The sequence below is a fragment of the Coffea arabica genome, chromosome 6e, assembly GCF_036785885.1.
Source record: "Coffea arabica cultivar ET-39 chromosome 6e, Coffea Arabica ET-39 HiFi, whole genome shotgun sequence".
Taxonomy (NCBI): Eukaryota; Viridiplantae; Streptophyta; class Magnoliopsida; order Gentianales; family Rubiaceae; genus Coffea; species Coffea arabica.
This window is the reverse complement of record NC_092321.1, coordinates 29,994,456-30,022,410: the sequence shown is the minus strand read 5'-3', so window position 1 is coordinate 30,022,410 and position 27,955 is coordinate 29,994,456. Positions and strand designations below refer to the sequence as shown.

The window sequence follows — 27,955 nt, the reverse complement described above, 5'->3', positions numbered from 1 at the left end:
CGAGTTTTCGAGGCGAGTGTGTACTTTATCGCACTTAGCCTAAGTGATTGTGAAATTTTAATGATTGAGCGATTGAAATGTTAATTGTGCATGAATGTAAGCCTTTTGGGCTGAACTGGCCATTGCCCCTTGTTACCGGTCGTCTCGAGCCAGAAGCGGACTCGGTCGGGCGACTAGGAACTTGGGTGAACGTTTCGGTATACTCGAGTATTACCTTGTAGGTTGGTGGAGCCTGGCCAAAAGCCAGGGACGGGGTGAATGAATGCACGAATGAAACCAAATGAAATGAAATGACAGGAGAACGAATGTATCCTTTTCATGAATGTTACTATCGCTTTCCATTGTAAATGTTTCGTGCATTATTGATATTCCATATTGAAATGACATCATTGAAATGAACGATTGTGAAACTGATTTGATAACTGATTTTCTTGGTTACTCGCTGAGCTTCTAGCTCACCCCAAAATGTTTTATTCCCCTTCACAGGGCTCAAGGCGAAGGAGTGGCTTGTAGTGTTTATTCATGGATTATATCATGTATGGATTGAATTTGGATTCCTTTTGTGTAATCATTCATATCGGGATTGTATTCAACGTTTAGAATTGATTGGATGTGTAATAGTCAAGATTTGGACTTCCTCCTGTATAATAATTGTGATCAAGGATCAGAGTGGCAGTGGAAGCGTGGACGCTTCGCTTTTGATAAGTAAATGTTGGAATATTTGATTTATAGTGGAGATTGTATCTTGTATTTAATTGAGGACTGTAGTGAACGACTGAGTCCCGGCGAGAGTTGGGCAAGCGGCCCGCCGAACCCTCTGGTTCGCCTTAGGGGGAGGTGGGGCCGTGACAGATTCAACAAAAAACATTATATTAGATTCAGCAAAAAAATATTATATCAGATTCAAGTAGACGACCGAGAGGAATCAATTTGAGGCAAAAATTTACCATGCAATTACATACCTTCAATGGGAAAGCAAGGGTAGTTTGATTGAGGAGAGATTCAGCAGAAAAAACTTTGTGGGGAAAGAAAAATTTTGGCCGAGAGTTTTGAGAGATAGTTTGCCAAGAGAGAGAGAGTTTGTGAGAGAGATGAGAAGAAGCAAAATTTTACTGGCCAGCAAAATGAAAATTTTGAGATTTCACTAAGTGTTTTGGCAAAAGAATCTTGCGCCAAAATCAAACGACATCGTCTTGTGTTTTAATTTTTTTTTTTTTGTATCTCACATTTTCTCAAGTGTTATGATAGGGAGTCTAAAGGCACATTATTATTTTTATATCAGATAAAATAAAAAAATTGAAATATAAATTATTGAGTTGATAACAAGTGTCATGATAGAAGTAATATAATGACACAAACCAACAATTGTCCTTATAGGTGTGTCAGGAAAGACCGTTTTCGTTGTAGTGTCTTCATTTCTTATACAGTAGTGATGTCTCAAAGATAGCATAATTACTGATTTTAATCAACCCACTCCTTGGAGAAGTTCACTTGCTTGTGTTGAAGTTCAGAAGGGGGAAATGTCTGCATTATACTTCCCACATGGTGTCCCAATGATTCTTGACATCCTACGCATTCATAATCTCATAATCATCCTTTATTTTCCTCATTTATCTTGACCCCTTTGTCTCTTAGTAAACTAGGTCAACTTCTTATCTTAATTGTGTTATATAACCCTATTTATACTATGAGAGGAAGCCGACATGAAGTGTACTGCCCTTCATCAGCCGCATACTGACTTGTAAAGTATTAAGCACAAGAGTTCCTGTGAATTTTCTATGTATAGCCTGGCAGCCATTCTGATCAGCACGCCCTTAACAAGTCCATCTACTGGTTTCACTCATGAGTTAACAGCTTTAATCCTGCTAAAGTTCTGCTCGAGCCTAAGTTTCAACTCATCAGAAACCTCTGTCTTTTCTACATTTTCTTTTACTAGACATAGAAAATTTCATGCTATGGTCTCTAAAATCTTTCTCTTGAGACGTAGGCTACCAACAAAGAAAAAGACTGCAACTAGATTTTGCTATCTTGTCAAATTTTGGTTTTGCCTGTACAATACACTCTCCAATCCTCTTGTGATGCCTATTATGCAGGATTTGCTATATTTCTTTTAGTATTCTTGAATCCTAAGTTTAATGTTCTAAACATTTAGATGTAAGTTGTGCTTTAATGTCTTTATGGTAGAATTCACTTCCTACATCTTGCAGTTTCATATTTTTCTAATCGTATCATAAGCAAGTATAATTTGAATTTTGGTCATAGGTAACAAATTTTTTAGTCTTCTTCAATCCTGAGTTTAATGTTTTAAACATTTAAATGTAAGTTGTGCTTTAATGTCTTTATGGTAGAATTCACTTCCTAAATCTTGGAGTTTCATTTTTTTCTAACAGAGTAGTAAGCAAGTATAATTTGAATTTTGGTTATATGTATCATGTAGGGAGAAATAGGTTTCTGTTTTGTTCTTCTCATCTATAATGTTCTAATTATTATATAGGAATGACAAGTTGAGGGATTTAAAGTTTTAAAGATTATTTCTGCCATTATTTATGTAGGCAAAGTTTTTTGCTTCTTTTTTAAATTCAAGTGATTCATTTGTGGAGTGGGTACCGGTTTTGGATGTAAGTTTAAATCTCCCATATCATTACCAATGGAAGAAATAGAAATGGAAAGTCCCAATTTGCTTTTTTTTTCTAGCATCAATTGCTGACTGAATTAACTCCAAATTCTGGTAGTAGTCATTTCTAACCAATTCTAAAACAATTCATAATTTTTACTGAAATGGATTTTGTAAGGATCGAAGACAACCAAGTGAAAGAGATAAGCAGTGTAAAGATCACAAACGTAACAATAAATAAATAAAAAAGAAAGAATTGCAAACCAATTAACTATCCAGCTCCTCTTGAGCTTGTAGATTAATTCAAATAAGCTTCTTCAAATTGATGAATTACAATCACTCTTGCGTACAAAGGAAGGTTCACCTCCTCCTTGCCCCGAACACCACTCGGTCAAGCCAGGAAGTTTTACTATCCCTTAGGACAACCCTCACAGAGCTACACTCATGAAATATTCACTCACAAATGAAAAGCTTACAATGAATCTCACACCACTAAGACTACAAATCTTCTTTGAAGAGTATTTTCTCACTAAAATCACTCTGGATCTTTTGTATCTTCAGTGTGCAAAAGTTATTTTAAGATTCTGACCATACTCTATTTATAGGAGACCAACAAAGTGCTTCATTAATGCTTCCAACGGATAGAAAGTAGCTGAACAGTCAACTAGCCGTTGGAGAATCGGACGTCCGGTACTCCTATTTTTTGCGTCCGACAGCAGGCAGTAAATTTGAGAAATTTTCTTCAATTCTATCGGACGTCCGGTGCAAGCTCTTTGTGCGTCCGACAGCAAACAAAGAGATTTGAGAAATCATCTTGTTTCTATCGGACGTCCGATGGAGACATATTCAGCGTCCGATGGTTTCGTCGACTTTGAAGGATCCTATCGGATGTCCGATGCTTGCGTCCGATCGAGGTCAGTGAGTAAGGGGAAATATCTTATTTCCTTCGGACGTCCGGTGGTGGAGTTCTTTGTGCGTCCGAAGTTGCGCAATGATTGTTGGACGTCTGATCCAAGCGTCCAACAGCTTTCAGCAGCTTTTGTCCCTTTCAATTGCATTTGATCTTTGAATCTGATTTGCTTCACAGCTGAAAATATTTCTTGAAGAGATATTAGTATTAACCATTGTTTTGTAAACATCAAAAGTTAGGGACCAAGGTCAACAGATTTAATTAAAATAGAGTCTTGATTCACATCCTTTTTTATGTATACAGAATTGCTTTTGAAAGCCAGTTTGGGTATGTATATTTTTTAACTCTTGCCCTTTCTATGTAAATATATTTGATCACTTACTTCACATATAGCAACTTATTAGGTAACATAGGAATGCATGCTTGCACTTGCAAAATTGCAAGTTTTTGCTTTTTATTTTATATTTTGATCACATATATCGCATTCTATAACTAACTATTACCAAGTATATCTAAATTTCAAGAATGTCAAATACTCAAAATTGCATTTCTTTCCACATGCCAACTAAGGATGATCTCTGTCTCTTAACTAGAACATAATTAATCAAAACCAACAAGGACATTATTATGTTTTGATTGCTCACTGATCAAAATTTGGTAGATCATTTACCAAACTTTGGCGATCTTCCTTTTTAATTAGATTGTAGAAAATTTTCTTTGTTTCATGTTTGTGATGAGTTCCCTACCTATGTCAGTTTCTTGCTTTATGTGACCATCTAGCCTTTTTTGATAAAAGTGGGACACAAGGTTATTTAGGGGGAACTTGTGAGACCCCGAAATTTTACTTTTCTTTATTACCTTTATGTGAACTCACTTTTGTTTGATTCTTGGTTGCTTTAATGGTTGAATTTGAGTCAAGGGAGTGAATTTTGTTAAGAAAAGTTTCATAATCTCAAGTTGTTAGAAAATCTAGAATTTTCGCAGGAGGCTCTGCGCAGTTTTGGGAAATTGGCTATAACTTTGTATAGGAAAGTCAGAATTGAGTTCCGTTTATTGCATTTGAAACTAGACTCAGAGGGCGTTATATGGTGTAAAATTTAGAGTTTGATTCTATGTTTATAAATTCTAGGAAATTGGCAAAATTGACTGAAAATTCTGCCCTGCACAAGTAAACATAGGACTGTTGAAGTAGCTTATGGTTCAATTTGGACCAACTTACGAACTAAATCTCTTTGAGGTGTCTTCTAAAGATTCTTAGTATTTGAAGTCTCATTCTAACAAGCCAAGTTATATAAATTTTTGATATTTATAATTCAAGTTATAATTTTTCTAAAGGAAGGGCACAAGTTAGGGTTTTGTGCATACTGGGGTTTTGTTGTGTGTTTTTGTGTGCATTTTGGTAGTGTGATTGTGAGGACCCGTAAAATTTCCTTAGTTTATATTATTTTATTTTCTTTTATTTCACATGTATTTTCTTCACTTTACTTTACTATATTAATTTTTTCAAAGATTTTATAAGTGAGTATAGTTTTTAAATCATTTTCCTAGTATAAGATAGTTTATGTTAAATTTGAAGTGTATTATGGGCGTGGGACCCGCTAGTGCACTAAGTGTGATAAAATTTTGACGATTAGTTGATGATTTGTATAAAGGGATATTATTTTATAAGGTGATAGGTGACAATTAGAGGTTAGTTAGATAAATAACCATTGGAAGACAAAAAGATGAGGATTAACCCTTGGATGCCATTTGTCCTTGAAATATTGGACCTTGACTTTGACTTGGACTTGTCTTAACCTTTACTAAACCAAATTTTGATCCAATTTCTTTCCATTTTCATTGTCTTGGCCGAAATTTATGGAGAGGAAAGAACAAGAGAGCAAAGCTTCAACTTCATCCTCCATTCTTGGCTTAAATCTTGAGTTTTAACCATTAGTTTTGGAAACTACACCATACAAGTGCTTATTAAGGAGGAACAAAGGTCTTGGTGGAGTGATTTAGTAACCAGGATCTGATATGAGATAAACAAACCAGGGAAGATGAGAACAACTAAGACATATACATCGTGAAAACAGTAGTCTGCACAAGATCCAAATTAAGAATACCAAACCACCCAGCAAAATGACTCCAAACCAGAGAAGCTACTGGACCATAAAGAAACAAATGATTCAAGAACTCTTCATTTTCCAAACAACACGCACATTGTGAAGGAAAGACAATCCCCCTCTTCTTTAACTTGTCATCTAAGGGGAGAAAACCTCGTAACAACCGCTATCCGAAAAAGGAAATCTTAAGAGGTAAGACCTTGTTCCTAATAGCTCGATCAACCATTGACATGTTCGTCTTTTGCCGAAGACTCTCCCAAGCCGATTTAGTAGTGAAAGAACCAGAAGAAGATGGTGTTAAAACCATTGCATCCTAGAGCTCAGGAAAAAGTTGAATTTGTGAAATTTGTTGCACTGAAGGATCTAGAACCCGCTGCCTTAACTTGTGTATATTCCACCCATTATCCCCATAAAATTCCACTAGCAACATATAAGGTGGATTAATCAAAATATCAGTAATCAATAAACCCTCTACCTAAACACCATCGGATTCTCGACTCCGCAAATCCTCGTATCTCCTCCAAATGACGCCAAGCAAGTGTAGGTTGGGATATAGAGACTATTGAAGGATGACAGCCCTTAACATATTTAACATGCATAAATTGAGGCCAACTGGAATCTATAAGGCAACGACGCCACTACAGTGTACAAGCAAAAGCATTGAAAACGTCATCGAAACTACGAAATCCCAAACCTCCTTCCTCCATAGGAAAACAAAGTTTCTCCCATGAAACCTAATGAACTCTTGAAGCATCCACACTATGATCCCATAAAAAACCATTACAAACTCCGTTGAGTTTACTAAACACAGCTTGGGGAGGTTGAAGGACCTGCAGTAAATTTATAGGGATAGAGGCAAGAACATGACGAAGAAGAATGATTTTTTCACTAGTCAACAACATGCGACAGCTCCAATGCTGAAGTCTATTCCGAATCTTATCCAAGATGCCATCAAAAAGAATACAGCGCCCTCTACCTCACACAATAAGAGCTCCCAAATAGTTGAAGTGGAAACTCTATTGAGAGAAGCCAAGAATGCAAGTAATCAAATTGACTTGCTCAACTAAGGCTTTATTGGATATGATAAATGAACTATTACTTGAATTAACTTTTTAGCCAGAATATGCTTGATATGAGTCCAAAAATCCTTTAATTGCACAAAGGTAACTTTTGGAACAATACATCGAGTAAAAATAAGAATGTCGTCCGTAAATGCCAAGTATGATACTCGACACCCTGACGATATAAAGAATCTCCTCTTATTTTTTTTGGAACAACTGAAGCAAACCACGCCCTAAAAATTCAGCCACAATAAAAAACAATGCTGGGGAAAGAGGATCTCCTTGGCGCACTCCTCTTGACGACTTAAAAAACTAGCCAGCTCTCTATTGACCGAGATTGAGAACCAACTATTACATAGAGTTCGAAAAAACAAGCCCACTACCATTTCCTGAAACCCAAATTTGTGTACCATAAATAGCAAGAATGCCCATTCAACTTGATCGTAAGCCTTCTCCATATCTAATTTAAGCATCAAATTAGGATGCAACAAATGTCTATCCAAATCCCTTGATAACTCTTGAACCAGCATAATATTGTCTACAATATCTCTACTAGGAACAAAACCCGTTTGCCAAGAAGAAATAATTTTGGGCAACAACGCGTTCAATCTTATCACTAAAAGCTTTGAAATTATTTTGGAGCTGACATTGCATAGGCTAATAGGCCGAAACTTCCGTCATTGTGAGGTCCCTTTAACCTTAGGAATAAGGATAACAAGGGAACTAGTGATGCCACTGGGTTGTTGGCCACCCATAAAGAAATCCTAAACAACTTGTAGCAAATCCTCCTTAATGATTGACCAACAACCCTGAGAAAAACCAATACCAAATCCATCGGGACTCGAGGCATTATTTGGACTCATTGAGAAGATCACAGATTTAATCTCGTCAATCGAAGGGAGAGCACAAATCATATCATTATCTAACTGACCCACCTGAGGCAATTGAAAAATAGCTGGGGATCCAAACAGCCCTAAAAACTTCACCATAAACTCTTTCACTTGATCTAACTACTCCAACCAAATACTAGCTTCATTTTTAATTCTAGAAATGAAATTGGAATTTCTTCTTTGCCTAACACAAGAGTGAAAAAACTTAGTGTTAGCGTCTTCTGCTTGAATCCATTTAATTACAGATTTCTGGCACCAATATTCACATTCCATGTCAGCTTCCTAGTATGAATTGCCTTTGCTTCCCCCAGACATACTCTAGACGCATCATCCTAAATGGAATCATATCCAAGCTATCACTATTGCATATGCTTTTCAGCCTCTTGTACTCTAGAAAAAATGCTTCCAAAAACCTGTGAATTCCATTGTTTAAGACAATGTCATACCCGCATTAGTTTACTAAAAAAACGTTACATCCCTAACCCTGATATAGAAGCCTCCCATGCCTCTCTTGTAGCTTGACAAAAATGGGATGCTTCTACTAAACATTCAAGAACTTAAAAGAGTGCCTTCAAATCCTAATAGATCCATACTTGACAATCAATGGACAATGATTAGATCTTGCTTGAGCCAAAAGTGAGACCCAAGTAGTGTCAAACAAGTTAGTCCAAGCACTATTAACTAGCATCCTATCTAACTGCAGCCACATTGACCCATTTGTCTAAGTGTAGAGCTGACCATCAAAGTCCACTAGTGAAAGGCCACAACTAAAGGTACACAATTTGAACTCTTTCATGTTTTTGTCATTTGCCGGTGCTCTCTCAGTCTTTTCTATTGCCAAAGATATAACATTAAAATACCCTCCAACCATCGATGGAGTTTGCGACCCTACTCGGACACTCTCTAATACGTGCCATAAGGATCTCTACCCTACTCAAGTGCATTTTGCGTAGACTGCCTAGAGTCAAAAAAAAATACCCAAAAATCGAAAACACATGTATGTGAACCATCTGCTCTACTAGCTCAGTAAAATCTATAGAAAACTCATCAAACCACATCACCCAATTTTCCCTTCAAGGAATGACTAAACTTTATCAAACTGTAACAGGGATTTAATATTCCCTAAAAGAGAAACCTCAAACATAGGTTCAAGTAGAAACGAACAATATTGTTTCGACATAAACACTGCAAATATTGCTACGAATCACGACAAGAGATACCCCTTGTGTTCCAAACTAACAAATTAATTTGATTTATCATTAAAAACAAGAGAGGACTTAGCTTGAGAATGGAAGGCCGCCATCTTCTTTTGATAATTTAGAGGTCTGCGCGGCTTTTTCACAATCTGATTCAATAAGCGAATGTCTCTCTCAAAAACAACAATCGACCGTGGGTAGTCCAAATCCAATAATTCATGCTCCACAAATAAGCATCAATCTACGATTGAACTCCACTAGCTGTTGTGCTAGCACTACATCTTTAAGAAGGTTAAAAGCTGATTTCTAGTGAACTAAAGGAGAATTTCGACTCAAACATGGTGGAGACAAGGAACGAGATATCATAGGTTGCTAATTATCATCCATATCTAGTAAGCTTAAGATTTCGAAAGAATTTGAAGTATAAAGTTGACCCGAAGATGATTCAGAACCTCTGTTTCCTTCATCCAACTTTTCCTTCTCGGTTATTTGTTGTTGTAGTACTTCTCCCATTTTCTACAACTAATTTTCTGATCTAAACTCCCGAATAGCCTCCAATTTACTAGCCATTATTAATTGATTATCATTCTTTTGTGATTCTTGACCAAACACTGGAGCTACGTCTCTTCATTCAATGGCTGTGGCTGGACTGACTTCAAACCCGCTTGTCCCTCCAAAGACTCCCCGATAACCATCTTGTACGACGTTACTGCTCTACCTGGTTTGACATAATTGTCCTCAGTTCCAAGAATGACCTTATCATTCCCTTTATTTTCTTTAATAACATAAGTTTGTTACACTTTCAGGCGAGAAACACGATTTAGTGAGCTTCACAGGTTTCAACAATGGGTCCTTTTTAAAGCAATCTGATTCAGTGTGACCTATTATTTAACAAAACGGACAATACGTAGGCCAATTCTCATACTCTACTTTTGCAATTGCCCAAAGTTCTCATGTCCTATCCAAACACAATTAACTGGCACCTTAGCCAGATTAGTCTTAATCAACACGTGAGCTACAAAAATGTACTTATATGAAGATGTTGCAGAATTGACTTGCAAAGGTCGACCCAACAACGAACCAAGCTTTAATAGAGATATTTCATATTGAAAAGAGGCAAAGGCAAACCAAGAAAATTCACCCAAATAGCGGCTATGGATAATTCATGATTAGACTTAAAATCCAGTGTCTATTTAGAAATAGTCATCGTTGAGTTGTTAATAAACCACATTCTCCTTACGAAGATTCTCGTATAATCCTCTTTTAATGCATGTTGAATAATCACATGATTTGCATCAAGCAACCCTACCGAGTAAGCACCTTTAAGGCTAAGGGAAACAAAAAAATTTCTTACCACATCCATAGATGGTCTACTGAAGGTGAACTGTCGCACCAGCGCATTCTTGAAATGCTCCACCAACTTCGCTAGATCATTTTAGAAATTACCAACGCTGATTCTCCTCTATATGCTCCCAAAACCCCAAGGTCTAGAGTATCGAATCCATAATTCCACAAACCACTCAAGGCTTCAGCAAACATTTTCATTGGCAATTTATTATTACTAGAGACTTGGTTAGGTTACCAAGAGGCCGCCATCCCGAGGCAATGTCTTGTGTGAGAAGGCGGAAATCCTAGGGAGGAAGAAACCCTAGAGTGGAGAAAATTGTTTTCATTGAATCTCATGTACTTTGTTACCATGCAAATCAAGTTTTATTTTTATACAAACCCATACTTAAAAGCACTCAATAAGTACTTTTATCATAACCTCTACTGATGAATACTTTTCAATAAGTTACCGTAATCCCAAATGAGCTCTCAATGTCCCATTGTCTTTCTGATTCCTTGTACTATAACTACCTATATTTTATATCTAAGAAAAATTGCCAAATTGGCTCCTCACATTTTTGAAATTTTTTTTTAGTCCCTCACAAATAAAATCAGCTAAAATAGTGTCTTAGATATAAAAGTTTTGCACTTTTGATTCGAAAACTCATTTTTGCTCAATTTTTTGACTAAAAAACGCATGCAGACTTCTCATGCCCATAATTTCAAAGCCAAAATGGGAACAAAATTCATTTCCTTTAAAATAAAAGACATATACGCACATATATACACACAACCTTCCTTTTCCCTCAATTTTCAACCACCGAATTTTTTACACGAAAGACCTATTACTCATACAATTTGGGGTCCTTATTATAGTCAAACGATTATAAAAATTTTACTTGAGGGGATGCTCTTAGCTCAGTAAATATTGCCAATTCTAATATTTATTAATAATTATATACAATTAGTTTACGCACCAACAAACCTATATACTGAAATTCTTTATTTGTTATTTCTTTCTACCACATTTCTTAATAGCATGTTGGTTACCCAACAACCCAAATAGAAATCGAGGGTTTCATTTTGCTTTGACAATTATGGGTACATGAACTAGGCATGCGTTTTTATGTCTGGAAATTGAGTAAAGAGCTTTGGAATCAAATTGGCAAAATTTTTACACATGAGAGACTATTTTAAATGATTTTAAATGTGAGGGACTCAAAAACTGACCTTCTAAAAATGTGAGGGTCCAAATGATTTTTACACATGATTTTAAATGTCAGGGTCCAAACTGGCAATTTTCCCTCGTATCGATTTCGGTGAAATCCTCCAATTTTCTGCAAGCACCCGGGACTTTAACAAATTACAACGCATGTGTCCCAGACCCTCCTCCACTTTTAGTCCAATCCCGTTCGTATCCCCCGTTGGCTTCTTCCAAACTCCAATTATTGTCTTCCTTCGAGATCTCCGATCAGGTAATTCTTATCATATCTGGGTCCTTTCTGCGACTAAGTCTACTGTATTTCCGATTCCATCTTTCTATCATCGATAAATGGAGTCTGACACTGTTGGATTTGTTTTTCAAGATTTGATCTTTATATGAAAAGTTGATTATTTTGAAGAGGAAAATTCACGCAGTTTAGCTTTTTTCTGCTTTTAATTTGCAGAGATCGATCTTAGGCTCACTCTTGTTATTATATTGCTGATTTGCATGAGACTGGCATTTTTTTTGAACCCTTTTATTTTTTGTTCTTTTTCAGTATATTTGTTTTTCTGGTGGCTTGGACTTGGGATAATTCATTGGCGCCGCCAATTCTCACGGTTTTGTTTGTCTTTGTTTTTACTTTCAGGTTAGCTGCTCTCTTTAAGCCCTTACAAAGGCCAAAAAAAAAAAAAAAACCGTTTCTGCAAGCACCGCAAAATCCTATGGTATTTTGGTGAAGTTTAATGAGGTATTCAGAAATTCTACAGCCAATTTTGTTTTCTAATTGTTAGATAAGCAACATCTTAGAATGATAGCTTGTTGATGATAGTATCAGTTCTTCCATGGATCGATCAGATGTAGATTGTTAGAAGTTTGATTTTCCTGAACTCTTGAATGATTAATTAATTAATTAATGGTGATGTTCGTCCATTATTAGTTAAATATGCCTGCTTCTCAGATTATTTTCTCTGATTTCCAAGTTATAAGATTGTGGTGTGCTCCCTGCTTAATCTGTATCATTTGAGTTCAACTTCATCTGCATTTAACTTAGGCTTGATCTTGGAAAAAGAGAGCTTGTTAAGATTAGAAATTCGATGATACATCTGGGGAACGGGGAGATAAAAATGAAATTCTGGTACTCTGCTGGTGATTAAAGTTGCCATTCTTAGTTTTGAGTCACTTTTAATCGTCCAATCTTTTAACTTTTACTTCAATTTAGTCAAACATGGTGAAATAGGACAATGACAATCTGTGCTGGAATCTACAACTATGAGACCACGAATCCTGCAAATTTTCTTTTTGGGTCTATGACACTAGTTTTTGGCATTGAAATTGCTTGGAGGTAGTATAGCATGAATTGCTTAACACATTCAATAGAGATTTCCCATGGATGTTCCTGCTCACTATTGTGCTTGCCTAAGAGTTGGATGAAAATTGTGCTCCTTACCTCATTCGTAGAAATAAACTTTTGGAGGTAGAGAGAAGAGGCTTTTGAAGAATTGAGAGCGTTCACAATCAAAGTTAAGACTCTGGCTTCAACAAGATGAGAAATTTCACATCTTTGGTTTTTCTGAAATTGTGACAACTGCTCAAACGTTTATAAAACTAAAATTCTTTCCTGCTTTAACCCTTCAAAATTTGCTCCAGAATTTTTAATCTATTGCCCCCTCTTTTTTGTTTTTACCTTGACATTTTGTCTGAGTTTCAAATTGTAGTGGAGGTGAACTAAGTTGAGGAATCTCATGAATCATAAGATGAATGGAGTCAACTCATTGATATTTGCTGCATTGTGCGAAATCAAAGAAACTGATTGTTGTGTGGAATATAAATGTGCTAAGCTGAAAATATGCAAGGGATGGCAACAGGATTTGGATTTCCCCAATCCAGTGGTTTTACCAAAGCTTAAAAATGCCAAACCTTTCTTTATAAATTTTTCAATTTGAGTTTGGTATCTGACGTTTGAAATCTTTAATTGACAAGTATCTTGCCAAAAAAAAAAAAGAGGATCTGTAGGAACAAGAGAAAATCTTTTTTCTTTTTATGAATAGCATGTGTAGCTTAAAATGCAAAAAATGAGATTGTAAATGTCAACAGGTGTAATTTTTTTTCTATGTTCTCGGTCCCATAGTTGCATTTGTTTAGAATCAAACACATTTCATTACCATTTTTTTAGTTCTTGGTCACATGGAAATTTTCTTGTTTATCTAATTCCCCCAAAAAAAAGGATATACAAGAAATAAGAAAATTGGATAAACTTGGAAATGCCAGTTGACCATTGCTAGAGGATAGAGGTGTTAAAATTTGAACATTACTTCATAAACTTTGTTTACAATTATTGTCTTCAATTTGTTCCATTATATGAAAAGATACAGTTCCCTAATTTCATTGCTGGTCAAAATAGTGTTGTCTGAGGAATTCAAGAATGTATATAGTTCTTGTGCATACTACAATGAAGAGTGGATTCTTAACATGATCCTATCTTTTCAAAACAAGAATATGGAATAGAATTGAAATTAGAAGAAAGTGATTATGGTTCATATCACTGGAAATTCAAGAATATGAAATAGAATTAAAGGAAGTCTTTATTTTTCTTCAATTGGATTGTGAATTTGCATTTGGTATCGCTGAATTTACTATTATCTTGCTAAAAGATGAGTATAGGTTTTGGGTACCCAGAAAAGCTGTCTTATTTACATGCATAATATTATAGGTTGTAATGCAAAAATGATCTTAAGATTGTAAAGTGAGATTCAGCAGGTGCATGTTTTATTCTTTGTTTACAGGATGTAAGGAGTGCTGTTGCATTTGTTATCTATAAATTTTAAGTTGAATTTGGATGCAACTGAACAGGTGTGTATGTATACAGAGAGAGAGAGAGAGAGAGAGAGAGAGAGAGAGAGAGGGCTCTCTTGTAACCAGTGTGTCTCGCCTGATAGGTTTTCAAGCTAATGTTTTCTATCTATAAAGTGTTGGCAGAGTTTTGTGGCAATGCTGCTAGCTAAAGGATAATAAGTTAGTAAAATCTAGAGCTTTCCTCTGATTGGAAATAACTGTCGTAAACTAGTAGCTGATAGTATATACTTCTGTTTGTTCATAGTGGATGATTAGATAAGAAGCCTTAGTATTCTAAAATGGTTAAGAAGTGATTCACAAGAAAAAATTTAGTCAAAATATGTTGAAAGACTCTTTACTTTGACTGAGATTTGAGCAGAGATCACTCCTATTCCTTTCCACCTTCAGCTATTAGTAGAAACTTTTGGGTAGACACTATTTGTTACACTTTCTCATGGTGTGTTCAGAATCATTTGAATGCTATTTGCAAGTAATATATAATTTATCGCAAGTCACACATCTGTATTGCATTTCATGGAAGGTAAATTTGTCAAAGCATAGGCATTGCAGCAGGATATCAAAGCTAGATTGAAAGTAAATGGGAACTGAAAATCCTAACCGTGCAAATTTTTCTCAGAGACCATCCACCACACCATTTTCTGCTTCTCAAAATGCTTCACCTTTTTCATCATCTAGCCAAGTAGCTGGAGCAGTAGCCTCTTCTTTTCGCCCTTATAATCCTCTTCCCTCTTCCCAGATCCCACCTTCCTTCTCTTCCGGGCCACTGGCTGGACCAGAGGCCTCTGGTTTTAGGTCTGTGCACCAGGTCAGATTGAGTGATCCAGCAGGACCACCTCCTGCACCATCCTATGGCCCATCACAGACCAGACCTTCTCAGCGTCTCCCAAGCCCACAGTTTTCCTCACCTGCGCAAGTGCCTCCTCTTTGGACTTCAACTGGGGAGCGGCCAGTAGTTGCTCCATCAGTAAGACCTTCCGCTGGCCCTTTCTCATCTACTCCAGTTTCCTTTCAAATGCAGCCACAACCTCCCACAATCCCTTTGGGATCTCCGCCTAAAAGCATGAATACTGTTCAACGAGGCATGAATGTTCCTCAATCATCTATGGATTCACCTTTTGCTGCTGTGAGCACAAACTTACAGCCATCATCACCACCTATGAGGGCACCGTTTCCTGCTGCCAGAGGTACCTTGCAGTCAGCTTTTCCTGGGTACCCCAGTCAGCAGTATAATGCAGTTCCACAAACTCCACCTGTGAACTCTGTTGCCTTTCCACCTCAGCAGGGTGGTTCTGTTGCACCTCCGCCAGCAGTATCAAGGCCTTATATTGGTCAACAAGGAAGTTATGTGCAGTCTCCATCAATTTCAGCTCCATTAGGGATGTATTCACAGGACCGCATGCAACATCCAGCCTCTCTGCCACATCTAGGCACTGCACAAGGCCTGGTGGAGGACTTCAGTTCCCTCTCTCTTGGGTCCGTTCCTGGATCACTGGATGGAGGAATTGATTCTAAAGCATTACCAAGGCCATTGGATGGGGATGTGGAGCCAAAATCTTTTGCTGAGATGTATCCTGGGAACTGTAGTTCTAGATATCTGCGACTGAGTACATGTGCGATGCCAAATTCTCAGTCCTTGGCTTCAAGGTGGCATTTGCCTCTGGGAGCAGTTGTTTGCCCTCTTGCAGAAGCTCCAGAAAGCGTAAGTATCTTTGCACTCATGGGGATTGCTGTTTGGAAAATATATAGTTTGCTGATCTTTAAAACTAAGTTGCACTAAGTACTTACTTTTCTTGCAGGAGGAAGTTCCTATAGTTAATTTTTTGACAACTGGCATCATTCGTTGTAGAAGGTGTCGTACGTATGTTAATCCATATGTCACATTTACTGACCATGGAAGAAAGTGGAGGTGCAACTTATGTTCATTGCTTAATGATGGTAAACTTTTCTGCTTGTGGTCACAAGAATATACACCATTTCTGTCTTCAAAGGATTATCTTTCTTTGTTTACTCTTCCATTTTGGGTTGGGGAAGGTTTCGCAGGGTTGGGTACGGATGTGACATTGAATCTCATTAATTATACATACTTGGTTTTATTTTTGTCATCCTTCATATGCTAACTATCACCTACTGAGATTTCCGTGGCCTGTATGTAGTTATATTCTTAATGTAACCTACAGCTTCTATGGAGATTTCCATCCTATAATCTTTTGTATCTAGTGCGTAATTAGCTCGTTGCTTCAATTGGTCATTCAAGGTGCTGATTGACTTCTTTAGATCTCTGTTTTAAAAACAGAGGTGATAAAAAATTCTGCTTTAAACTCTCCCTACATGGCTGTTTAATTTGTTAGTATATGCTTGATGTGTTTCCTTCTCTTGTTTGTACGAGTGGATGGAACATTCTCTATTATGTTTGATCTTTGCCTCCTGGTCTTTTCATTTCACCATATGCAGATCCTCTTTGGTGTACAATAATGCATCATTAATATATAGTTATCTGTCTCAGTCTTGTGACTAATGGGCTGGTCTATTTCAACTTTTCATTGTTAGTTCCTGGTGAATATTATGCCCACTTGGATGCTAGTGGCAGGAGAATTGACTTGGATCAACGGCCTGAGCTTACTAAGGGTAGTGTTGAATTTATTGCTCCAGCTGAATATATGGTCCGGCCACCAATGCCACCACTGTACTTTTTTCTCATTGATGTTTCAGTTTGTGCTGTGAGAAGTGGAATGCTGGAGGTATAAATTTTTAGTTCCAAATGTCAAGATTATATTATTGTTTGTTGCGTCCTATTATGTTCGTGGCTATTTTAGTTTCTGAATTTTTTGTGCCTATCGTTACCTTTTCTGCATATCAGTTATTTCTTCAGCTTTTTCCCTCCATTGATGCATTTGTCTTTAAGCATTGTATTTTTTTGCTGGAATTGGTGTGCGATCATCCAAAGTCATTTTGCAGGTTGTAGCACAAACTATCAAGTCCTCTTTGGACACCTTGCCTGGGTTTCCCAGGACACAGATTGGCTTCATAACTTATGATAGCACAGTACATTTTTATAATATAAAGGCAAGTGAAATTTTTTGGTACATTGTTCCATGTCATACGTTTATGTGTCCTTCTAATGTTCAAATCTGCTGATTTAATTCTAAACCTTTTCTTGGCCAGTCTTCTTTGACTCAGCCTCAGATGATGGTGGTCTCCGATCTGGATGACATATTTGTACCCTTGCCAGATGATCTTCTTGTTAACTTGTCTGAGTCAAGAACCGTTGTTGATGCATTTCTCGACAGCTTGCCCTCCATGTTTCAGGAGAACATGAATGTGGAGTCTGCTTTTGGTCCAGCTCTCAAAGCGGCTTTCATGGTTATGGTGTGAAATACCTTTCCTCTTTTTCCCTTATTTTTTACAATGATGTGCTGTTATTATTCAATCACTATTTAGTAATGAAATTTTGGTCTATGGCATTTACTGAACTCCAATATTGGCCTTCTGTGGTTCATTTTGGATATTGTTGGTTCATATTTTTAAATGTTTGTCAAAAATGCAGTTTGTTATAAAACAAATTTTTTTTTTTCACTGCCAGAGCCAACTTGGTGGCAAATTGTTGATTTTTCAAAACACATTGCCATCGCTAGGTGCTGGCCGCCTGAGGCTTCGTGGAGATGATGCACGTGTTTATGGGACCGAGAAAGAGCATACATTAAGAGTTCCAGAAGATCCATTTTATAAACAGATGGCTGCTGATTTCTCCAAATTCCAGATAGCAGTTAATATATATGCATTCAGCGATAAGTATACTGACATAGCCACCTTAGGTATGCTCTTAATCTAAGTTTTACTGGACACATGTAGTAAGAGATCTCATAGTTGATTATATCACTTGACAATGCTTTATTAAGGCTAATGGTCTATACACTCCATGAACAGCTGCATACATTCACCTTTCTGTTTTTTATTATGTGAAAAGACCCAAAAAATCCGTATTTGTAGTTGGTATGAGAACTGTTGGTTTTAGACCTCATGCATGTTTTAATGTTTTTACATGATAAAAAAAACAAGGGGACTGGATGAAGCAAAAAGTGGAGTGCACAGGTCCTTACCCTTCATCAATTGCATTTCTTGGCATAAAATGGCACATTGACGGCTTTGCTACTTTCTCTTTGCTGAACTTATAAGTAAATTTAATTCCATAATTTCTCTAGCATCTTGGACTACAAACATTTGCTACAGGTTAGATCAGTGTCATGATTACTGTTAATAAGATTTTAATCTGTTTTCTTCTAATTTGCTGTAGGAACTCTGGCAAAATATACTGGTGGGCAGGTATACTACTATCCAAATTTTGTTGCTTCTGTTCACAAAGATAAACTAAGACATGAGTTAGGTAGAGATCTTACAAGAGAGACTGCATGGGAAGCTGTTATGCGTATACGATGTGGGAGAGGTCAGTTGTCTTCATTATTTGATAAGTGATCTAATCACAGTTCTCCTACTTCTGTTTCACTTTTCTGGCTACTCTTGCATGGGTTGCTTCATTGGTACTGGCAATTAATCTCGCTTTTGTTTATAGGTGTGCGTTTTACTTCTTACCATGGGAACTTTATGTTGCGATCTACTGATCTTATGGCACTTCCAGCTGTTGACTGTGATAAGGCATATGCAATGCAGTTATGCCTTGAAGAAACACTGCTGACAACGGATAGGGTGTATTTCCAAGTTGCTTTATTGTATCCTTTGTGCTGGAAATGTGTTTTGCTGTGCTTCTACAGGCTTGTGTATATGAGCTCAGTCACATTTGATTTTGGAATTGTTTGATGGATAACAAAAAAGTGTGTGTATATATTTATATAAAATATCTGTATATCTATATATACATATGTATGTATATAGACACACAAACGCCGACCCAGACACATAGATACATATTTTAGAACTGTCCTAAAGGCAGTTTATATACGCTGTAATCCCATCATTGTAAAGAAACCCTCTATTAATCAGTCTTTGCTGTATTAACTGTTGTAAAGAGGTCTATATCTTGATTTTGTCAAGGATCTCTGTGCATTCTATCATGATCAATTTGCATGTTCCATGGTTTCTAGGTCATAGTGGAAGTTCATTGTGTTTATTTGGTTGTGACCTTTGGCAGCTTCGTTTGATGACTGTTGAAGGCAGTCTTGTATTTCTTAACCATTTTAAGGTATACATCATCTTCTGGAGAAAGGCGTATTAGGGTACACAATGCTGCAGCTCCAGTTGTTGCTGATCTAGGAGAATTGTATCGCCAGGCTGATATTGGTGCCATAGTATCTTTGCTTTCAAGGCTTGGTAACTGTTTCTCTTCCCTCTTGATTTCTCCTGCTCTTTAGGTCTATTCTTGATGGTCATCCTAGAAAACTTATTTTGCAGCAATTGAGAAATCACTGTCCTACAAATTGGACGAAGCTCGAACTTCTGTTCAATTTAGGATTGTCAAGGCCCTTAGAGAATATAGAAACCTTCATGCTGTCCAGCACCGCTTGGGAGGCAGGATGATATACCCCGAATCTTTGAAGTTATTGGCTCTATATGGTTTAGCATTGTGTAAATCAACACCTCTTCGTGGTGGATATCCTGACGTTCAGCTTGATGAACGCTGTGCTGCTGGATATACAGTGATGGCTTTGCCGGTTAAAAAATTGTTGAAACTTTTGTATCCAAATCTGATTCGGCTAGATGAGTACCTCTTGAAGGTAAGCAGTGCTATTTTAGTGTGAACTCCTGCTATTACTGTGTTCTATTGTTTTCGTCCTTGTATCATATCTTTGTAACCGATTTTCAGGCATCTTTTGCCGATGAATCAGAGAATGTTTGGAAGAGACTTCCACTTTCTGCAGAGAGCCTAGACTCAAGTGGAATTTATATATATGATGATGGTTTTCGATTTGTTTTATGGTTTGGTAGAATGCTATCACCAGATATAGCTAGGAGTGTACTTGGTGAAGATTATGCCACCGACTATTCAAAGGTATGTATTGTTTCTTATCATTTCTTTTTTAGCTGTTCATTTTGTGACTTATTTTAGCTTGATTATCTTTTCTTTCATGTCCTAAATTTAAGAGCACATTTTCTTTCTTTTATTTTGCGTTATTATCAAAATACTTTTACACCTTGATTTTTGGGTATGGTGATGCCAATATGGTGTTTAGAAGTTACAATAATCTTTATTTGTTTAATTAGAAGAATATTTTTCTAAGTTTATCATGTCTAAGGAATAGGTTTTCCATCAGTACTATGGATATTTAACTGTGCAGATGTTACATGTTTTCTATGTTCACATTAATGACAATTCATTCTAAAGCCAAAATTTGCATGGACATGAAGCAAATTATGTGTTTCAAATAGCCAAAAGATAAAAGATAAATTAAGAGCTTTCAAAAAGATGTGCTAAGTTGAATAGTTGTCCGAGCAAATATTTACTTCTGACATAGTTGTGGCCTGTAGGAAACTGGGATCTCAGGCCCACATCCACCAACAAAGTGCAGCCTGATGCAATTTAACTTTCAAAGTTTAAGCGCTACAAAGTGTTCTCAGTGCGTCTTTTTCATGCTTCTTATCCCCACTGAATTTGCTGCTCTTGTTTTGTGAAAACCAGGTTTGCCTTATGGAGCGAGACAATGAAATATCAAGAAGGTTGATGAGGATAATTAAGAAGTACAGGGAAAGTGACCCATCATATTATCAACTCTGTCACCTTGTATGGCAAGGTGAACAACCAAGAGAAGGCTTCTACCTGCTTGCTAATCTAGTTGAGGACCAGGTTGGGGGTACAAATAGCTATGCTGATTGGATGTTGCAATTATATCGGCAAGTTCAACAAAATGCATAATTTACAGGTAATTAATCAAGAATGTTTTTGGGCTATTTGGTTATGCAGGTGATAAACAGAGATTTTTCTTTGCACTGCCCCCAACCCTGACAAATTTTGAATCTTTGAAGGAATAAATAAATAATAAAAATAAAAATTCAAAGATGAGCGTTCTGTGCTAGTGGATCCAGTAGGCATGACCTTTCTTATTTATCCTTCCACTTTCTGCCACCTGAAAGGAATAAGAGAAATAGGGTAAAGAATATCATTTCGAACTATAGTTGTGTTCTGAAGGAGTAAATGTTTTAGTGGAAGTTACTGAACCTCTCCATTACATGATCGGGATCAACATAGTTACTTCTTGTCTCAGTGATCCTATTTTAATTTCATTGTGTAGTTTTGTGCAGTAGTTGATTTTTGCTGCATTGTCCAATCCTCTCAGGGGCTCTTATTCATCCCTATGAGTTTTCCAGATCCAGAAATGGTTAAGGTCCATCTGTTTACTTGGGACAAAAATCAGCTGCCTGTTATGTATTAGATCATTGAGTTCGTAAGGATGATTGTGAGCAACTAATTTGTTGTGCTAATCAGAGCTGTATCTTCACCTGCATATTTTTCATGTTCATTATCAAGGTATTCTTCATTTCTCTCACCGTGTGCTCATTGCTTGAAAGATAAAAGATCTCTCGGGTGGAGTATTTCTTTCTTGTTACTGGGGAATGAAGACAGTTTTGACACCATGATATTACCTTTCTGGTTATCCTTGAATGGTGCTGGTGAAAATGAGACCAGGCTTCCGGCCTAAAATCTTAAATCATGTTACCTTTCTTTACTTTTTCTTGGGACCTTTTAGTTTCTAATAATATAATTGGTGTAGTTTGTTAGTTTATTTTCCTCTTCATTCTTTTGCCTGGAGAAGGCAACTAGTATGTGAGGACATTCTGTATTTTTTTTTTGTTTGGGCCTTTAGTTTTGTATTTTATTGTAGATGCTCAATGCGGATATTGTATACACCACTTTTGCATCCTGGAAAGGGCGTGATCCCCGTTCCAACTTTGCAGTTTTGATTAGCTAAACCTGTTTTTTGAGTGTTAATGAGAACTTATTTTTTGAATGGGCAGGAAACAGTATGGTTTCCTTTGCTATTTTATGAATAAGAAGAATAAAATTGAAAAAGATTTAGAAAGAAAAAAATTCCATTCTTTTAGGACATGAAATAATGGAAAACGGAGAGAAAAAATGCCTATGGTATAGGATACGCTTGTTTTGATTTTGCTTTTGTCGCGGAAGCACTTTTCCGGTGCTATGGATTTAAAATGTTAGTGCCAATAACGCCCATTACATTTTGCTGTCCTCTGGCAGCGTGACCAGTCGGCGATCGACTGGCAAGCTCAGCCCCATAAATGTGACCTCTCTCTGTTTTCTTTTTTTTTTTAAAATAACTGTCATATTCTGGTAAGAACTTCATTTGTGTGGCCGGATTTGATACGGTGGCGGAAGCGTGAGAAGTGGAGTTATACAAAGCATCCTTCAAAGGAAAAATGTCGCACAAACGAATTGGGAGCGTGAATCAGTGATTCATAAATACGTGGGAAGACTCGTACAATGTGTAAACCAGCCAAAGATATATATTTTAATTTGAGAAAAGTCTGAATACACATGACCTAAGTAAGCCTGTTTGCATGCTACAAAAGTTTAATCTAACTAGGAATCAAGTTAACCCTAAAAATCATAAATGCTGGCATGAGATTTGCTGCAACTCGATCAGAAGACATTTACCTTAAGACGTGACCACGTCTCATATTGCTTGGTTATCCAAAATTTGGGCAACTTTTTTCCTTCGACTTTTCTCATGCACAATTATAAATAATGATAATAATAAAATAATAGAAGTAACCTATTAAAAATAGTATTAAAATTGCTATGACTACCCAAATTATTTATCCCTAGTTGACTTTTGGGCAACCCTATTCTTACAAAATAATAGATGTCTGAACAAGGGATTTTTCGTTCTGTATCACTCCCTTCCTTATAAAGAACTCATCCTTGAGTTCTAGGAAGAATCTCGAAATAGGAGCAAGAGAGCTATCCAATGATCCTTCCACGGACTCTATATAGCCGAAACTTGCAATCAAACTCGTGTCTTATCAAGAACATGAAACCAAACTTGCAACGAAACTTGTGCGTTTTATCAAGAACATTGTGTGTTTTATCATGAACATGAGGATGCATAGTTGACCCCCACCAGAATGTGAAAGCTAATAAATCTTCATCCAACAAATATACTTAATTTTGGCCTCCCTAGTCATATGAATCCGAATTTGTTCAGTCTTGTGAAAATTATAAAAACAAAGAAAATTGTTAAATTTAATCTCCACATCTTGATTGCTATTTTCTTAACCTAAGATATTGTTAGCAACAACTAATTTGACAGGAGGTGAATATGGTGGTAGTGAAAGATTTCATAAACTTCCAAGTCAGCATATTCATCCAATCTCCAGACTCCATGGTTGGAAAATCTAGTTTGGGCTCGTCAATGACTAAGGAGATAAAGATTGGATTAGCCTCTTCATTTTTAGGTTCACATATGAATTCATCCTCTTCGAACTTGGGCTCTTGTACTTCTAGTTCATATTTTACTGCAACAACTAGTGTTGTAGTTTTATGGATTTGGTGTTGATATTGGTTGATCCGACTACGATTCTCATAGATCTGACAATTATGAGATCATGGAGAAACTGCACGAACATCAGGGCTGTTAGGAGCGAATCTTCCGACTGCACACCTATGACATTCAGATCTCTTCTTGTTATGTGAGTCCAACTATCGCGTGATCCCCAACATCTCATCAAGGACACCATTTATGCAATTGAATTGATTATTGAGATCTTGCATCATTGTGGAAGCATCAGTGGTCATCCATGAGAAGCTTGCTTTGATATCGCATCAAAGATCTTGCATCACTGTGGAAGCATTAGCAGTCATTGCATGAGAACGCTACTTTGATACCACATGACACGGTAACGGAAGCGTGAGAAGCAAAGAGGTTACCTGAACACCTCTAAACGAAAAACGTTACACAAATGAATCCTGAACATGAATGAGTAACGTGAGAAAACTGGTACTATTTGTAAACCAGCAAATATATGTATTTTTATTGGAGAAAAGTCTAAATACACATCACCTAACTAAGCTTATTTATAGGTTACAGAAGTTTAACCACAAAAGGAAACAAGTTAGACCAAAAAACCCTAAACACAATAAATACACATTCTAGACGCGATTTGTTACACTTCAATCAGAAGACTTTATTCTATAAGATGTGCTCACGCCTTATGTGAGGACTTGAAAATTATTTTATATTCTTATTATAATTTTTCTTATTTTTGAATAAGTTAATTTATATTTTCTTTTAGACTAATTTACTTGCCTTAATTTCTTAAATACTTTAACGATTGAGTCAAGAGTTTTATCTTTTCTTTTATAATTTGGTGCATGTTGGGTTTCGTAGTACATTATGGTAAAGTGACCAACTAGTGAGGTGTGTAATAAATTTGGTGGACAAGAGCGGGTATTACGTAAGAGGGATAATATGATTAGAAGTGTTAATAGTGTATTAGAGGAATATAAACTAGTAATTGGAGTGTTGACCTTGGTCCCTAACTTTTGATGTTTACAAAACAATGGATAATACTAATATTTCTTCAAGATATACTTTCAGTTATGAAGTTATTTGATTCCATGAACAAGTGCAATTGAAAGAAGACAAAGGTTGCTGAAAGCTGTCGGACGCTTGTGATGACAGTACCAGATGTCTGATAATCATTGCACAACTTCGGACGCATGCTTCGGACGTCCGATAGGATCCTTCGAAGTCGACGAAACCATCGGACGCTGAATATGTCTCCACCGGACGTCCGATAGAAACAAGATGATTTCTCAAATCTCTTTGTTTGCTGTCGGACGCACAAAGAGCTTGCACCGGACGTCCGATAGAATTGAAGAAAATTTCTCAAACTCACTGCCTGCTGTCGGACGCAAAAAACAGGAGTACCGGACGTCCGATACTCCAACGGCTAGTTGACTCTTCAACTACTTTCTATCCGTTGGAAGCATTAATGAGGCACTTTCTTGGTCCTATATAAATAGTGGTTGGTCAGATACATCAAACAACTTTTGCACACTGAAGATACAAAAGATCTAGAGTGATTTTAGTGAGAAAATACTCTTCAAAGAAGATTTGTAGTCTTAGTGATGTGAGGTTCATTGTAAGCTTTTTATTTGTGAGTGAATACTTCATGAGTGTAACTCTGTGAGGGTTGTCCTGAGAGATAGTAAAACTTCCTGGCTTGACCGAGTGGTGTTCGGGGCAAGGAGGAGGTGAACCTTCCTTTGTACGCAAGAGTGATTGTAATTCATCAACTTGAAGAAGCTTATTTGAATTAATCTACAAGCTCAAGAGGAGTTGAGTAGTTAATTGGTTTGCAATTCTTTCCTTTTTATTTATTTATTGTTACGTTTGTGATCTTTACACTGCTTATCTCTTTCACTTGGTTGTCTTCGATCCTTACAATTGGTATCAGAGCTTGGTCTCCTTGAGATAAAGCTCAATCGGCTTAGGAGTAAAAATGACAACAATAATACCATATTTTTTGAAGGGCATTCTGTCATTAGACCACCTATGTTTAATGGGTCAAATTATGTGAGTTGGAAAGAAAGAATGATTATTTTTTTACAATCAATTGATATTGAATTGTGGTTTATTATTAGTGAAGGTCCATATGATGCCTCTCTTATAGATGAAAATACTCATAGATCTAGACCAAAAACAAGAAGTGAACTGACTGCCGTGGATAGAGCTCATCTCATCTTAAATGCAAAAGTCATGAATGTGTTATATTGTGCTTTAGACTCAAATGAATCTATTAGAGTCAAGGGTTGCAAGTCAACTAAAGAAATTTGGGACAAATTTAGAGAAATCCATGAAGGAAGTGAGAATGTGAGAGAACAAAAGAAATTTATTCTGGTTACCAAGTATGAATCGTTCAAGATGGAACCTCATGAAAATATTGATAAGATGTACTGTAGATTCAATGATCTCATTAAGGACTTAGAGGTGCTGGAAAAGGAATACTCTCTAGGTGAAAAAAATAGAAAAATTCTGAATGTCTTGTCCAATGATTGGGAAAATAAAGTGACTGCTATTGAGGAGGCTAAAGATTTGAATACTATGCCTATTGAATCACTTATTAATTTTCTGACCTCTTATGAGTTGAAGCTTAAGTCCAAAGTGCAAGAGGAAGAGGATGCGAAAGTAAGAAGGAGTATTGCTCCAAAGGCGTCTCAAGATATGGATGATTCTGCCTCCCTAGATGAAGAAGATACGAAAACTGATGATAATGATCTAGCTCTCATCGCAAAAAGTTTCAAGAGAATTCTCAACAAACGAAGGTTCAGAAAAGGAGGAAACATCAACTTATTCCTAAATCAGTTCAGCAACACAAGAAACAAAGGGAAGCAAGAGTACAATAAAAAGCAAACTGATAAATGCTATGAATGTGGCCAACTTGAACACTACATGAGTGAGTGTCCAATGAAGAAGAGAAAAGGTGAAAGAAAACCCAGATTCAACAACTTCCAGTTCACATGGAATGAATGCAACTCCGATGGTGAAATTGAAGAGGAAGAAGAATCTGCTCAATTGGCTTTCATGGCCATTGGAGATGATGAGATAACAACTTGTAACTCTCAATTTGAAAGTGATGATGAAAGTGATGATGATCTTGAATCTTTCATTATAAAATTGCATGATAGTTTGAAAAAATCATATGCTAGAAACAAGGAGTTAAAACAGAAAATTAGTTTTTTGCTTCAAGATAATGCAAATCTTTTTCAATAAAATAAAAAGTTGAAAGCTGAAAATGATTACTTCAAAAAGAGTGAGACTGCTTTACACTTTGAGCTTGATAGAAAAATAAAGTTTTGTGAATTGTTCAAAAAGGAACAAGGTGATTTGAAAAGAAGAATGGATGGTCTAAATGAGTTACTTAAACACAAGAAACAAGTCTGTTTTCAAAAGAATAGGTTGAATTCTAATTCAAACGAATTTACTATTTATAAGAGAAAACAATAAGATTTATTAAACCTGTTCATGTAAATAACTACTTAATTATGTGTAATTTCTGTTGTCAAAAAGGTCACATGAAAAGTGATTGCTATGTGAGAAAGAATATGAAAAAAGGTATGAAATGCATGTGGATAGTTAGACATGATACTAACTCTAACAAGTAGGAGATATTGGTAAGATTGATGAGATTCTTGTTCATCATATTTTTTTGTAATTCTCTTTTGATATTTCTGATGCTTTGATCTGAGTTTTTCTTGATTTTTTACTGAATTTGTATGGTGTCAAAAAGGGAGAAAAAAGAATAATGCTGATCTCATGATGATTTGCTGTCATTTCTCTGTTTTTATTTGGAATATTGGATTCTCTGTTATTGTTGCCGGATTTTGGTAGCTGGTTTTTACTCTCATCTTATGATGACAAAAAGGGGGAGAATTGGATGCAATGAGTGAGGGGGAGCTTATGCTCATTTGCTCAATCTTTTTCCTTTTTCCATCCATTGTTTTGTCATCATCAAAAAGGGGGAGAATGTTGACCTTGGTCCCTAACTTTTGATGTTTACAAAACAATAGATAATACTAATATTTCTTCAAGATATACATTCAGTTATGAAGTTATTTGATTCCATGAACAAGTGCAATTGAAAGAAGACAAAGGTTGCTGAAAGCTGTCGGACGCTTGTGATGACAGTACCGGATGTCTGATAATCATTGCACAACTTCGGACGCATGCTTCGGACGTCCGATAGGATCCTTCGAAGTCGACGAAACCATCGGACGCTGAATATGTCTCCACCGGACGTCCGATAGAAACAAGATGATTTCTCAAATC

General features: G+C 36.6%; 1 protein-coding gene across 3 annotated transcripts; it reads left to right on the top strand.

The window, feature by feature from the left end:
- Positions 1-11,439: 11,439 nt before the first annotated feature.
- LOC113695021 (protein transport protein SEC24 A) lies at positions 11,440-22,114 on the top strand. Of its 3 annotated transcripts, none has more exons than XM_072055713.1 (15): positions 11,440-11,577; positions 11,953-12,054; positions 14,680-15,858; positions 15,956-16,094; positions 16,707-16,897; positions 17,115-17,222; positions 17,322-17,525; positions 17,740-17,971; positions 18,451-18,600; positions 18,727-18,883; positions 19,354-19,481; positions 19,563-19,885; positions 19,975-20,160; positions 20,788-21,028; positions 21,675-22,114. In XM_072055713.1, exons 3-14 carry the CDS (start codon positions 14,737-14,739, stop codon positions 21,019-21,021), a joined length of 3,174 nt encoding a protein of 1,057 aa, XP_071911814.1. In that variant the 5' UTR covers positions 11,440-11,577; positions 11,953-12,054; positions 14,680-14,736; the 3' UTR covers positions 21,022-21,028; positions 21,675-22,114. The 3 variants fall into 3 exon arrangements, with proteins under 3 accessions (XP_071911814.1, XP_027069768.1, XP_071911813.1); XM_027213967.2 differs by having other exon boundaries at positions 21,443-22,114; XM_072055712.1 differs by lacking the exon at positions 11,953-12,054 and having other exon boundaries at positions 11,474-11,577; positions 21,443-22,114.
- Positions 22,115-27,955: the final 5,841 nt, after the last annotated feature.